The sequence below is a fragment of the Octopus bimaculoides genome, chromosome 6 (genome assembly GCF_001194135.2).
Source record: "Octopus bimaculoides isolate UCB-OBI-ISO-001 chromosome 6, ASM119413v2, whole genome shotgun sequence".
Classification (NCBI taxonomy): domain Eukaryota; kingdom Metazoa; phylum Mollusca; class Cephalopoda; order Octopoda; family Octopodidae; genus Octopus; species Octopus bimaculoides.
Window position 1 is genome coordinate 63,339,825 of NC_068986.1, and position 15,607 is coordinate 63,355,431.

Sequence of the window (15,607 nt, forward strand, 5' to 3'; positions counted from 1 at the left end):
TGTGAAAAAGTGTCACACTCTAGCAGTTGAGGGAACCTGTGGAAGAGGTAGACCCAGGAAGACCTGGGATGAGGTGGTGAAGCACGACCTTCGAACATTATGCCTCACCGAGGCAATGGCTAGTAACCAAGACCTTTGGAAATATGCTGTGCTTGAGAAGACCCGGCAAGCCAAGTGAGAGCATATTCTGTGTGGTGTAACCTGTATATATGGTGTAATCTGTGTGGTGCCAGTGGTGTAACCAGCCCACTTATGCATACCTTTCCTTCATTGGACACTAAACTCTGCTTGCAAAGACCTGCTGAGGCAAGTGAAATCAAAATCAAATTCGATGACATCACCGCTTAACTGACATCTGTGCTAGTGGAGCGCTAAGAGCACCATCCAAGCGTGATCGTTGCCAGGGCTGCTGACTGGCTCCCGTGCCAGTGGCATGTAAAAAGCACCATTCCAGCGTGATCGTTATCAGCATCGCCTTACTGGCACTTGTGCTGGTGGCACATGAAAGACAACGTTTGAGCGAGGTTGTTGCCAGTGCTGCTGAACTGTCTCCTGTGCAGATGACACGTAAAAAACACCTTTTGAGCGTGGCCGTTGCCAGTGCCGGTGGCACATAAAAGCACCCACTACACTCTCAGAGTGATTGGCGTTAGGAAAGGCATCCAGCTGTAGAAACTCTGCCATATCAGATTGGAGCCTGGTGCAGCCATCTGACTCATCAGTCCCCAGTCAAACCGTCCAACCCATGCCAGCATAGAAAGCGGTCATTAAATGATGATGATGTAGCACATAAGTACAACACTGCAAAGCTCTTACTTGTCTAACTAAATTGTAAAGTTCTTACCTGTCTAACTAACTGTACTGCTATACCCGAGTGGCAATGGGGAATTAGCAAACTCATGAGGATTAAACAAATTCACAAGCATTTACGAAACTCACAAAAGTCTTTTTGTACAAATTTTACTGTATACAGAATCATAAAATTATGGAAGAATTGTTGACCAGTTTGCTCGAGTTGCAGAAACAGCAACAACAACAAATACTATTGCAGCAACAAATGCTGCAATTAATGAATAGTAAGTCAACAAAAAATGCTGAAAAGATGTTCTCACCAGATTATGTTGCAAACTCAATAACGGAATTTAATTATGAACCAGACAAAGGAGTTAGCTTCAAGGCATACTATAGAAGATATGAACAGATCTTCAATAAAGGGTGCAACGATTGGGACGACAACATGAAAACGCGTCTAATCCTTAGAAAACTGGCAGCAGGAGAACATGAACATTACAGCAATTATGTACTCCCCGAAAAAACATAAACTTTAAAAATACAATAGACATATTTGTTAAAGAAAAATGCAAAATAGTGCTGGACTGATAAGTGCCAGAAGGCATTTAACAAATTAAAAAAGCATTTTAACATTGAACTTATTGTTAACGCATTTTGATCCAAAGCTGGATATTATATTGGTTACAGATGCAAGTGATTATGGTGTAGGAGCAGTGCTCCTGCACAAATATGACGATGGAAGTAAAAAGGTTATATAGCCCATGCATCATGATTGTTATTACTCGCTGAAAGGAACTATAGCCAAATAGAAGTGTTAGCAATCATATTCAGTGTGAAAAAATTCCATAGATATATCCATGGAAGAAGTTTCTGTCTACAAACGGATCATCACCCACTTCTGTCAATATACGGTCCTAAAAAAGGAATACCAACACATACAGCGAATAAACTACAGTGATAGGGCACTATATTATTGAATTATGATTACAAAATGGAATATTTACTGTCAAAAATGTTATGTGGAATGTGGTACATGAATTACCAGTAACCTTAGAAGACATAAAATGAAATGCAGAAAAGTACAAATTCATAACAGAAACAAAAAGAATACAGACATACCTCACCCGATGTCGTTAATTGGTTCCAGGAGACATGACTTAAGTCAAATTAACTTGTCTCTAGGCTAGGCTAGGCCGAATTTACTTATCTCTAGGCTAGACTAGGCCGAATTTACTTGTCTCTAGGCTAGACTAGGCCGAATTTACTTGTCTCTAGGCTAAACCGATAATAACTATTCCCAGTTCCGTACTTTATTTATGAATGCATGCTCAATAATATATGGTTAATAAAAAACCTATTTTAAGCTTACAAACAAATACTTTTTATTTTTTAATACAGTACAGTAAAAAAAAAGTAATCTAAATTTATGAATACAATTTGGTGGTGTTTACTGTACACCGCAGACACTTTATCTATGAATGTGGTTTGCAATAAGACATGGTAAAATAAAAGCCTTTTTTAAGCTTGAAAAACAAATTCAGTAATTATTGTTATTTTGCAATAGCAAAACAAAACTAAATTATTTTTAATTTACCTATACGTACATACAATTTGGTGGTTTACATCGCAGATGTAGATGGCTGTGGATCATCAACATCAACAACTGACTTTGGCTCTTCTTGTTCAATGCGCTTAAAAAACCAGTCAAGAGTTCCTGGAACTGTCTTCTTCTTTTCCTTAAGGATTACATTATAAGAAGCAAAAGCTTTGTGATAAGCCCCCATAATCTTGGAAAAGCTTTAAGTGTTTCTATCCATATCTTTGGACATAGAAAGATCTTTCTTGATATATGTAAATGATTACTACATTTTCTTAATGGTAAAGCGACATGGCTCAGGTTCGACTTCCTCTTCTTCATTTTGCTGCTTGTGAAACTCTATCAAATCTTCATTCGTCAGGGGCTGCTTGTCTTTTTCAAATAAATCTGTGAAATTCTCCTCCTCCAGATCCTTTTCCAGTTCTTTGCTCATAGTAATCAATGTTTTGTTGATGGCAACATTATCAAACCCCTTTAAATCAATCACAAACTGCAGGCATAGCTTCTTCCATACACCATCTATAGCCATGCTCTGTACATCATTCCATGCCACTGCTATGTTCTGTACAGCCTTGTAGATATTTTATCTCTTCCAAAAATCACGAAGTGTGATGGACTCATCAAGATCAGTTGCAGCTATTGCTTGCTGCAGTGTATACTTCATATAGTAACTCTTGGAGATAGCAATTATTCCCTGATCCATTGGCTGCAGAAGAGACATGGTGTTCGGAGGGAGGTATATGACAGTAATGTTGGGGTCAAAATCTACAATGTTTTGCAAGAGGCCAGGAACATTATCTAACAGAAGTAAAACCTTAAAAGGAATCCCCTTCTCCTTACAGTACTTCTCTGCTGTTGGGATAAAATGATTGAAGAACCATCTTCAAAAACAACAACAGTAACCTATGCTTTTGAATTAGCCATCCATATAACAAGAGATGCCTTGGGTATGTTTTTCAGGGTGCAGGGGTTGTGTGCATGATACACAAGCAATGGCTTTAACTTAAAACTCCTGCACACTTATCTCCCAACATAATGGTCACACTTTCTTTTGAGACCTTGTAGCCTGGAATAGTTTTCTCCTCTTTGAAAATGAATGAACGGTCTGGCAATTTTTTCCAATACAATCCAATTTTGTCTACATTAAAAATCTGTTTGGGAAGAAACCCGTTTTCTTCGATGATTTGTTTTAATGCATTAGGAAATTCTGTTGCTGCTTGTTTGTCAGCTGATGCACTTTCACCTTGCTTCTTAATGGAGTAATAACTTCTTTGCTCCTTAAATCTCATGAACCATCCTTGACTTGCCTTGAACTCTACATCTTTCTCATCTGGATATTTTTTCTTCAGGTCCTCAAACAAAGACAATGCTTTCTCTTGAATGATTTCTTGACTAATAATAGCACGCTGACAATTCAACCTAACAATCCAAAGAAAAAAAAGACTTTCCATTTCTTCAAAGATTTTGCCTCTTATTGATGACTATGTTATTCATCCCTGGAGCTTCAGATTTGATATGTGCTAAAATCTTGTACTTATTATGTACAATCATCGATACAGTTGTCCGACTCATCCCAAAAGATCGTGGAATTACTATCACTTTTTCACCTTCTTCATAGCATTTTATCATAGCCAGTTTATCTTCCAGCATTATAGTATGATGCTTAGCACTTACACTATGAATTTTCTTAGGAGTCATGGGGGGGCAAAAAAATCAAGTCACAAATAGACAAGAAAGAGAAAATAGCCGATAAACGGATGTAAACAAATCTGAATTCAAAACAATCGCAGGAATCACAAATGACAATGATGCCTAACAGTAGATATTGGAACTACAGTGCAATATGAGCTCCAAAAGACCTATAACGGTTTGTGTTAGGAGTCAGAGGTTACCATTTCTAACGATATATTTTAGGATATGTGTTGGAGTCTGCAGTTACTAATTGTTATAAAGGTAAATGTTATTGTCAGTTGTTACCATTGTAACACTAGAGGCAGCTATTTGTTTTGAGTTGTTATATCGATGATGGTGATGTTGTAGATGTGAAAGAAAATGAAAGAAGAATAGTAGTTGAAGTTCATGTTAACTCCTAATTTATTTACCGTTACTTTATAATATGTCATGTCTCGACAGGCATATGTGTATCATATAAAAATAATAGAGAGAGTTATCTTTTCTTGTATGTTGTTACTGTTTATGTTGGCCAACTATTAGCTGCCTAGCTAGGGATTACAGGAAGATAGAGTGAATGTAAGTGTAGGAAGTTGATAAAACGATACCTTCGTTGTGCCTGACATTTAAACAACAATGGTGTTGGGATAAGACACTGTATCATAATTGACATTCTAGCTGTAAGCCTTCTCTCAGTTGAATTATTTCACTAAATGAATTCTGCCTATGGTCGCCTCTGTGTCATCTCCTTTTTTCAACTAAACTTTTTCCTATGGTGTTTTAGTATTTATGATTATCCAAACTTGTCAGGAGAGACATATTGTTGAAAACAATAGATTTCGTTGGAGGTCAACCTGTTATCTCAATTCTAACTTTTCATGGCCTAGAAGAGGTTAGGAGGATCAAGTGGCAAAGACATAAATCGGCTTTACAAAGCCAGCTGGTAAATGTAACTGCTATCACTATTGTTTTCTCCATGAGAAAAGTACTGTTGAAATGTTAAAGGAAATTGGCAGATTCAGGTTCGAATCTACTTTATGCCTAAATGAAGTCACTACAGACTGATAAATAAGACAACACTACTGATTTCATGATTTCGTCCACTAAGCTACACTACTTTATGATGTGTATCTTAACATTTACTGTATGTATTTTAATATGGTTTTCTAGTGATTTTATGATTCCAGTATTTGTGGCGGACATACGTAAAGTCAAGTAAAATGACTTAACTTGATTTTTATTTTTCCATATATTATCTTTGAAAACCAATGTATAATCGAAACAACAAAAGTCAAGGTATGCCTATACTGAGGACAGGAAAAGTAAATAGGAACAGGATTGATGCAAAATGAAACCAGGATGTGAACCTATACTCAATTTGTGATGGCGTCCTGATGTATACACAGAGAGTAGTAATACCTGAAACACTGCAAAAGAAAATGTTGAGGGAATTCCATGTTGGACATTCTGGTATTTTAAGTATGAAAGCTTTAATACATAGCTACATGTACTGGCCAAAAGTGGATAGAGAAATCGAAAATTTAGTACAAGGCTGCAGAGGATGTGCTCTAGCGATGAAATTATCGACAATAAAAAGTGAACCTTGTCCAAAAGTAGAATCTCTGTAGTCAAGGCTACACATTGATTTCGCTGGTCTCCAAAACGGTTAATGCTACTTAGTGGTAGTAGATAGTTTCTCTAACTGGCCAGAAATTTGTAAGTGTAAAAAAGCCAACTTCCTCAACTATGACAAACTTTCTACATGAGTTGTTTGCGAGATTTGATGTCCCAGGCAGGATAGTATCTGACAATGGAACACAATTTGTGTTTTGAGTTCAAAAAGTTTTGTAAAACATTTGTAGAACATGTAACTACAGCACCATGCCATCTAACAGACAAGCAGAATGCTTTGTTGATATGTTCAAGAGAGCCCTAAGAAAGTCAAATAAGAAAGTCATAGATGAGGTAGCTCTACAACACTTCTTAAGAGTATACCATGTGACACCAAATCTAAATACATCAGCAGGTATGTCACCAGAGGAGGTGCTGTTTGCGAGGAAAATAAAATCAGTCTTTGACAAATTGCTACCTGGTAAGAAAAGACAAATTGCAATGGATATCTTGCTGTATTAGCAAGATATTTCAAAATTGGGGAAAATGTATTTGTTAGGGCATATAAGAATGGAAAACAAAGTTGGGAGGATGGCGTGATTACCAAATGCATAGGGAAAATGCTATACTTGGTAAAAGAAGAAAAGGAGTATACAAGAGACACATGAACCAACTAAAAAACAAGATTTATTAAGAGCGAACCCAAGAGAATGGAAGAACCAATGGAAAGATTATATGATACTTTTCAAGTACCAACACTACTACAAATAATTGAATCCAGATGCACAAGAAAAAAAGAAAATGTATGGAGTTCCTGGAAGTGGATGCCAAACGAAAAAGTATTAAATTTGTAACTGTATGAAAAAAAAAAAAAAACTCATAAAAAGAGGTGAGGAGATGTAAGAATTATTGCTAATAAAAAGAAATAAAATTACACTCCCTAAGAAAAAAGAAAAACTTAAAAGGGGAGATTATTATGGGAATATTAATAATAATGGAACACCTCTCCCACGTGACAAGTGGTATGTATTAGTTGTTACAAATACTGTGACATCGAGCAGTCATAAAAGTCGGTCATAGATAGATAGTCGTGTCATACCTGTCTAACTAACTATACTGCTATACCAGAGTGGACGTTATAACAATCCAACAATTGGATTACAACAATTTTATTAAGCCCTAGAAGGACAAAAGGTTAAGATGATCATGATAGTATTTAAAATCAGAATGTTAAAGGCTTCAAATGGTAAAATTGGTAAAGAGTTGGACAGAATACAGCAAGTTATGCTGTCCAACTCTCTACTAATTCTACCATTTAAAATAATTAGTCTAGTTGACATTAAACAGTATAAGCTCTTATATGAGCCAGAAAAGAGGGGACAGGCCCACTTGAATGGACTCAAACCTCTTATTACTTGTCATAGTGTAAATATAGTATAATTGGTAATGCAGTTGCCTGATAAGCAATAATTATGATGCTTGTATCCTGTTAGATAGGCTTTTCTGGCTTAAATTGGTCTTTTTAATATCCAATCTCATTTACATGAAACCACTTAATTCCTAATTTAATCCAGCATGTTACTGCTTCAATTAATGTCCCTTAATAATAATTTTTTTTTACTTGGACATAAGGTAAAGAAGTGCAAGAATTCCTCACTTTATGGAAGTAATGCATTCCTGAAAATCTAGTCATAACGCAAAATTCTATAATGTAAAGTTAATTTTGCTATTTATTTTCAAGTGAGATTGCATTCCTATGGACATTTTTGGAAAAAAAAAGATGAAGTACAAGAAAACAACAGAGAACAAGCAACATGAATATAACAATTTCTAAAAATTCAAGGTTCAATATAGAAATAAAGAAATACAAAAGCATTTCAAGAGGAATAAGTTAGGGAATCAATAAGAATCATAATACCATAGGAGTATGTTATTACCACTAAAAATGTTTACTGTATGAGGGGGTGGGGGTGGAATGAGTCCTATGATTTCTGGAAGTTTTATATCCTGGTGTTGATTTTTCATCTCAAGAAATAAAAGTTCTAGCAAGCATGCACTTCCAGAAAAGTGCAGTCTCATCAACATTGGATACTCGATCTGGTGTGTAACCCCCTTCAGCAGTCATTTTCTTCAACTGTCCGTGATAATTAATAGCAGCCTCTGTATTGGCACTCGCAGTTTCACAAATCATTTTTATGTTGTGCAAATTCATGCTCTTCTTAAACCTTTTAAACTAGTCTTTACTAGCCAAAAAGAGTTTATCATTAAAAGTTTCACTTTCCTTTTTCTGAAAATCTCCATATGAAGTTTTGGTCCATTCTTGGAATTACCTTTGTATTTATTGGCACATCATGTCAATTCTGGTCTTTGATCCATACACTCAAGAGTCATTCCATTTTAAGCATTACATCAGATCTATTGGAAAATAAGGTCCAGACAGTTAACTGGTTAGCTTCTTGAGCACGTGACAATTTTCTCTCTGTTGTCACATATTGTTTCCACTGTAGACATTGCAAGATTTAATGTTTTGGCAGTATAACATAGTTTTACTTCCACTTCTTTTTAAAATATCAAGTTTAATATCCAACCTTTATGGTTCCTTTTCCCACTATTTTCTCCATTTCTACTTGATAACTTCTTTCTAGACATCTTGAATTGAAGGCAAATGCAACAGCAGTGGCATTAATTTTCCACAACAAATACATAGTGAAAAAATTTGGCCCAGAAAAGATCCAATTTGTAAGAACAGAAAATTGTCTTATTCCTATTGTAGTCATAATGAAAACAATATGAAATGGAGAAGGATTGTAGAAGAGAAAGTACTAGATGATTACAGTTAACTGAAGGGTCACCAGATTTTATAGGCATTTCTGACTTAAGACATAAATACACACAATCACTCATACACACACACACACACACACACACACACACACACTCATGCACACACATGTTGGCATACATGCTGATAACTGTTGTACCCAGTTGGATTCAAAAGTTGATGAGTTGATCATGGTGATGATGTGGGTTGCATTTGTTTAGATGTTAGTGATGGTGGGTGAGTATTCTTGGTGGTCTGGTGGTCATATTGTTAATACTATTGCTACTAGTATTGTTGTGGGTGTTTAGTCTCTGGTCAATCCTCATAGACTGAAGATCGAAAACATTTCATTAAACTTTTTAAAATACACTAGGATACCACATTATAATTTTTACTTTGAAATGGATTTGCTTATCTATTTCATACTATATATTATTGTTGCTGGCTGCGTTCATGTTGATAAAAACACATACATGCATACACACATTCATATATATATATATATATATATATGAATGAGTGTATATATGTATATACTCACATTATGTGCATTATATATACATGTGTGTAACGTGATGACAGGTTTTCAAATTGTTAATTATATTCTTTGATCTTAAATAAAATGTAAGTGGCCATTGAGCTAAGAAGAAAGTGTAGTTTTAAATTGTGCAGTATGAGTTTCTGTAAGAGAATGTATCCCAAAATTAATGGTCATACTTTACAATTTTCATAAGTACAAAATCTCATACCTAAAGTAGCTGTAACATGGGGGATACCTACATAGTTGATTATAGTGACTCCTATACTTTATCAACCTTCAGAAGGATGAAAGGCAAAGTTGAGCTTGGCAGTATTTGAACTCAGAACATAACTAAATACCACAAAGCATTTTGTCTGATGTTTTTTTGATTCTGCCAAAATAAAATTTACTTGTAGAAAGCATTGTATGATACAATAAATTCTCAGCAAGTGAAGTGTGACAACCACTTGTGACCTTCTGATTAAAACTATCTCAGCTTCACTTACACTTCCTTACTCACCCTCTTTAAAGGCCTATATCTCAACTCCTTCATTCTCATTTTGGCTTTCTTTGAAGCTATTCTAATTATCTTTTTTTTCAAGAGACATATGTTGAGTGCAAATAGTTCAAGAAGAGAAATACAAGCATTTGCTGTCTGTCACAATTATTCATAACTGCATGTGATAAAATGTCATATTATTTAGTATCACTTGCAATAAATTCTGAAAATACTCAAGGAAAATTTTTCTTTGCTCCTAATAAATTACTACTTCCCTTGGCCCTTTCAACACAAATATTTTATTTGACTGGGACTTTGTAAGTTGGGTGGATAAGGTTAAATTATTGAAGAGATTTGTTATCTTGCTCCTCACCCCAGTTTTCATTTCTTTACCAATACTCAATATTTTTCCTTCTTTTAATTCATTCTTTAGTTTAGATTTTCTCCAGTAAATCTTGAACAAAATATGTTTGCATAGAGGGTGGTATGTGTGCATGGATTTCTGCATTGTAGTTGTGCCTGTGTATGGTGTGTTTTTGTCTGTTTTGTGTATATACATATGCACATCTATATGTATGTCTATATTTTAAAAATTTTAATTCCAAATTTTACAAATACATCATCATTAATGTACTTCTGTTTTTTCCAATCAGATTCTGGTGAAGATTCTTGTGCAACACCACATGATTTAAACATTCGCATAATGAAAACGGAACATGAATTAGAAGTATGTATTGATTGACATATTTCTTTCTCTCAAGCTTGGGAGTATTTCTTTTTTTTTTTTTAATGTTCTAATTTAACCCTTTTAAGATGACTTTTCTTTGCAGTTCTTAAAGCAGTTCTAACAGTGAATCTTAGTGCCAATGAATTAATGTGATTTATTCATTCAATATATTCATGAGATTCAATTAATACATGGTTACGGAAAATTTTATTTTAGATATTCATGAGGTTAGATTAGGTCTGGGTTGTAGGTAGCACAAAGTAAAATAATCAAGTAGATATGGTACCTAGCTATCAGCATGTGAAAATCTTGCATTCAGACCAACTGCAAACCCTTTGTTTTGTACTTTAACTGCACACGTAATTATATACATGTCAATTTACTTAGCTGCTGCAAAATAGGTACAAGATTCTCTGATAAATGTTATATGAGAGTCCAGTGTTTTGTCAAGGCCATGATTCTTAACTAAAAGATCTATGGTGATCTTAAAGAACCCCTGGGTGGAAAGGAGACTGCTGAGTGACCCTAATCAAGATCTTTACTACAGATTCTTGAATATGTTACCTTGTATGGTCTACATATTTTTGGACAGAATGAACCAGAGTATATTCCAGCTTTTACAGCATAAATTTAGGCCTATTGTAAGCCTAAATTTGAACTTGATGGTAGAAAAACAATGAAAAATGTAACAGCTTTACAACATACCTACAGCCTTCAGTCATGGGTTGCACCTTTTTCTTAGCACCTATGTACATTGAGGTGAACAGAGTCATTGATTGAGGTTGAAGTATCTAACATACCTACTTTTGCTGTACAAATGTTAAGGTTGTTTTTAACAATAAAAGAGTAACCTTGAAGTCTGATATAAAAAAACAAGTAATGCATGAACTGCTTCACAAAAGACTGCCTTGATTGGCTCAATACAGTTTGAAATAATCTATATCAATTCCATAGCATTGCTATTTATTTTACTCTTCATTGAAAATTATGTAAAATTGTCAGTATAATGGGTATGTGCATACACTCACAATACAGTAGTATGAGATTTGATGCATGTATTCCATCATATTGATTGAAATAAATCATCTGTGTGTGTGTGAGAGAGAGAGAGAGAGAGAGAAAGAGAGTGAGAGAGATCGAGATCTAATCGACATTCTAATAATATTGGAGCAAATGTTTGTCTAATTAATTTTCATGCTGAAGCAAAAACTATTTTTTTTTGTTTTGAAATGACCTTTTATTAATGGTATGAAAAATGTTTCTCCATAGATTGCCAATGGCCATTGATAACATTGTGTAGGTTAGCTTCTAAAAATATGGATTCTGCTTTATGTACATGTCTTCTAAAGAAATCAAGCTATAAAACATATCCTATAAATCAGCAAGCCAAGCTGTGCTCAACTTTCTGATATTTCAGTCTCTTTCTCAGCATTGCAGCCGTTAGAGAAGCCAGAGAAAAGCTTACAAGCAATCTTTTGCTGTTTAATTTTTTTCAGCTAGTTTTTTACAGGGGTTTATTTTTCTGTTTTGTTGACACACAGTAAGCTTTAATCTCAACCCTTTCTATGTATGTTTCAATAGATAACAATATCCAAAATGGACATTAAATGATGATGATGATGATGAAAGAACTGATATTTTATGATTAAGTGTTAACATTATCCAGGTTATTATTTTTTTTCCTTCATAAATTACTGATACATAGTCTATTTACTAAGCAGGGATCAGAAATGTTTAACTGAGGTCAAAATTTACCTTCCTACTACTAATCTTTCCTCCTCAATCTGAAACCAAAACTGGGCCTTGCATTAATGCTACCTGCTGAGATATCTATCAAATCATCCAAAAAAAAAAAAACTACATAATTTTTCTTACATGTATAAATTGAGAGTAGGGGGAAAATCAAAGAATAATAATTGGTTATCAAAATTGAGAGAGAGAAGAAAAATGCTAGGGAAAGCAATTGATATTAATTATAAGAATCTCTTCATACCAAAACAGTCAATATCTGATGTCCCTAACATGAGGGAGCCTCTACACCAGCACCTAACCTACTGAAAATAGCAGCTACGACTCTTCTTTCATATCACATTCTACTGTCTAAAATTGAAAGGTCACATTGGATAATGTATTCTGAGGTATATGATATATGAAAAACTAGCAAAAAGAGAAGTTACAGATGAAACATATTTGTTCAAAAGATCTACTTGGTCAGGACAGTCCTGGAATTGAATTATCACAAAAACAAAATCTAGTGACTCAGTAACATCTGGTGTCACAATAACAACATCTGGTATCAATAGCAACATCTGGTGTCACAATAACAACATCTGGTATCAATAGCAACATCTGGTGTCACAATAACATCTAATGTCACAATCACAAAATCTGGTGTCACAATAACATCTAATGTCACAATAACAACATCTGGTTTCACAATGACCACATTTGGTGTCATGATAACAAAACCTGCTGTCACAATAACAACTACTGTTATAATAACAACACCTGGTGTCACAATAACATCTGATGTGACAATAACATGATGCCACAATAACAACATCTTGTGTCATGTTTAAATCATTTCTTGTAGGTATTCATACTTGAAGAATGTTTTGGTTAATATTTGTGTGAAAAAAAAATAGTGGAGTTGATGAGTTATCAGACAGTTTTCTATAAAATCAGCTAGTTCATATTCAATCACTGGCACTACATTATATCTATGCCCAGGATTCTTAACTCTCTAATAATACAGCTTATCCAGTGCAGATAGGTAGTGCATTGTAAGCAGTGACAGCATTGTCAAATTAACGAGTGTTCTGAGCTGTGGTAAGATTCTGTGGGTATAACATGGAAAGAAATGACTTTCACTAAGCTGATTTGCCTTGTACACACTAAACCAGTAGTTTTTCAACCTTCTTCAATGCCTGACTTACTTAATAAGGTACTAAATGTATTAAAACATATTATCTGCTTTTCAAAAGTTTTATAATATGCATACACACACACATATATGTATGTGTGTATGTATGCATATCTATCTATCTCTTTATGTGTGTGTGTGTGTGTGCATGTGTATATACAAGGTGGTATCAGAAAGTTCCTTGACTAGTACTGTAGCATGAAACCACATGGTTGCATGCACAACAAGAGCTAGCAGTGACCTTCATAAAGCAGTGTTTGCTTTGCAAGTTGTGAAATTTGTGTTTTTGTGATCACGTGTATGCTGTAGTCTGTGAATTTGTCATGGATGGGAACAAAGAGCCAATGTAAAATTTTGTGTTTAACTTGAGAAGTCTGCTAGAGACACTAAGCATCCTTTGGCAAGCTTACAGCGATGAGGCGATGGGTCATATGCAATGTTTCAAGTGGCACAGACTCTTCAAAAGCAGAAGAATGCCCCAGAAAGATGATGGGCAATCTGAAAGACCTACCATAAGCGTCATCCCCAGAAATGTGATATTGTGCATCAAGAATTTATCCCCCAGAGTCAAACCATCAATCAAGAGTTCTATTGCGACATTTTGAAATGTCTGAGAGAGGACATTTGGCAAAAGTGACAGGATCTGTAGAGTGTGAAAAATTGGATTCTTCACGACAGCAATGCACCCTGTCACCAAGCTCTCTTCACTCATGAGTTTCTCACCAAAAACAACAAAGTGTCACTTCCACACCCATCCTATTCACCAGACTTAGCACTTGCAAACTTCCATCTCTTCCCCAAAATAAAAATACAGCTCAAAGGTCGCTGATTTAACACCATTATCAAGATCCAGAGGGAATCACAAAAGGTCCTCAACTCACAGAAAATGACTTCCAGGTTGGATTCCAAAAGTGGCAGGAATGCTGGGACTGGTGTATTACTGTGCAAGGTAACTATTTGGAAGGAGGTGTTGTTAAAACTTAAGTAAATAAGTTGTTTTTTATTAAACATACCAAGTCCAGAAACCTTTTGATACCACCTCGTATATATGTATACATATGCATATATATGTATATATGTGTGTGTATGTGTGTTTAAATGGATATATGTATATATTATCCGCACTTTCACCATAACATATCTTTATTATTGTCACACTGCCTTCTGCACATGTGTGCTTATAGTTGGTACTATTGTGGTCATGTGATCAAAAGTCTGAACGAGAAAAATAAAGGATGAAGCAATGAATGGAAAAAATAAACAATACTGGACTCTATCGGAGGGAGGTAGCCGATTAGTACATTATCATATTAAAATGCAGAGAGAAATTATGCCCTAAAGTAAGATTTAGGAAATGTTATTCTGTTATGGATAGATCCAAGTTATATTTTCAAATTTACAGGTAATTGTCCGAAATAGAAAAGCAAAGAGGAAAATGAATGAATGAAAATGTATTGAGACTTATAGATTACAATTGAAGTGGGGTAACTGTGTATTGCGTTCCCATTTTGGGGTATAGAGAGATATTCAGACACTTAAAATAAGGTTGAGGTTATTTTCAATTATAGAGAGAAACAGAAGGTATTCATGTTAGGATAGAGGTAGAGCTTAGAGAAGATAATAAACCTTATGTGGTATTATAATTGTATAAGGTTGTGAAGTTATAAAATTGTAAACTTATAGAACTAATTACAATTACAATGTGAGTTCTGGTGGAGGTGAAGGGATAGAAATACAGGGTGTACTGTCATATGATGTATTTGAATACACCTAGATATACAAATACTAAAAGGTATATAGATCAAGGCTCACGGATACATTTTTAAAAATAAGTTCTTAAAAATAAATGCTTAGAAATGTATGGAGTAACATCCCAAGGAAAAACTGGTGTAATTATGTATATATATATATAAAAGTAAGATGTATATTATTTACAAAGAAATTAATATTATATATATATATTAAAGGCGGTGCTCCAGCATGGCTGCAGTCAAATGACTGAAACAAGTAAAGGAGTATATAGAGAATGTTGTCTCTCACATAAATTAGAAAAGGATGACAATGAATATACAGTGCTCAGATTAGGAAAAAATAATTTTATTATCAAAGAGGGTACTAGCACCAATAACAATTAATATTAATGAGAGAGCTCTTACCCCTGCTGGCGACAAAGGGACTCTCACTCAGAGTAAAAGGCAGACTGTATGACGCATGCGTACGAACAACCATGCTACATGGCAGTGAAACATGGGCTGTAACTGCTGAGGACATACGTAAGCTCGCAAGGAATGAAGCCAGTATGCTCCGTTGGATGTGTAATGTCAATGTGAATACCCGTCAGAGTGTAAGTATCTTGAGAGAAAAGCTGAACATTAGAAGCATCAGTTGTGGCGTGCAAGAGAGACGATTGCGCTAGTATGGACATGTGGTGAGAATGGAGGAGGAT

General features: G+C 34.9%; 1 protein-coding gene across 4 annotated transcripts in view; it reads left to right on the plus strand.

Moving 5' to 3' along the window:
* LOC106882709 (dynamin-binding protein) overlaps positions 1 to 15,607 on the plus strand; it is a 331,344-nt gene that overhangs the window by 232,002 nt on the left and 83,735 nt on the right. For all 4 annotated transcript variants that reach the window (XM_052968787.1, XM_052968786.1, XM_052968784.1 and 1 more), the window contains one exon: positions 10,165 to 10,238. In XM_052968787.1, the coding sequence (XP_052824747.1) occupies positions 10,165 to 10,238 (74 nt within the window). The remainder of the gene's footprint in view (positions 1 to 10,164; positions 10,239 to 15,607) is intronic.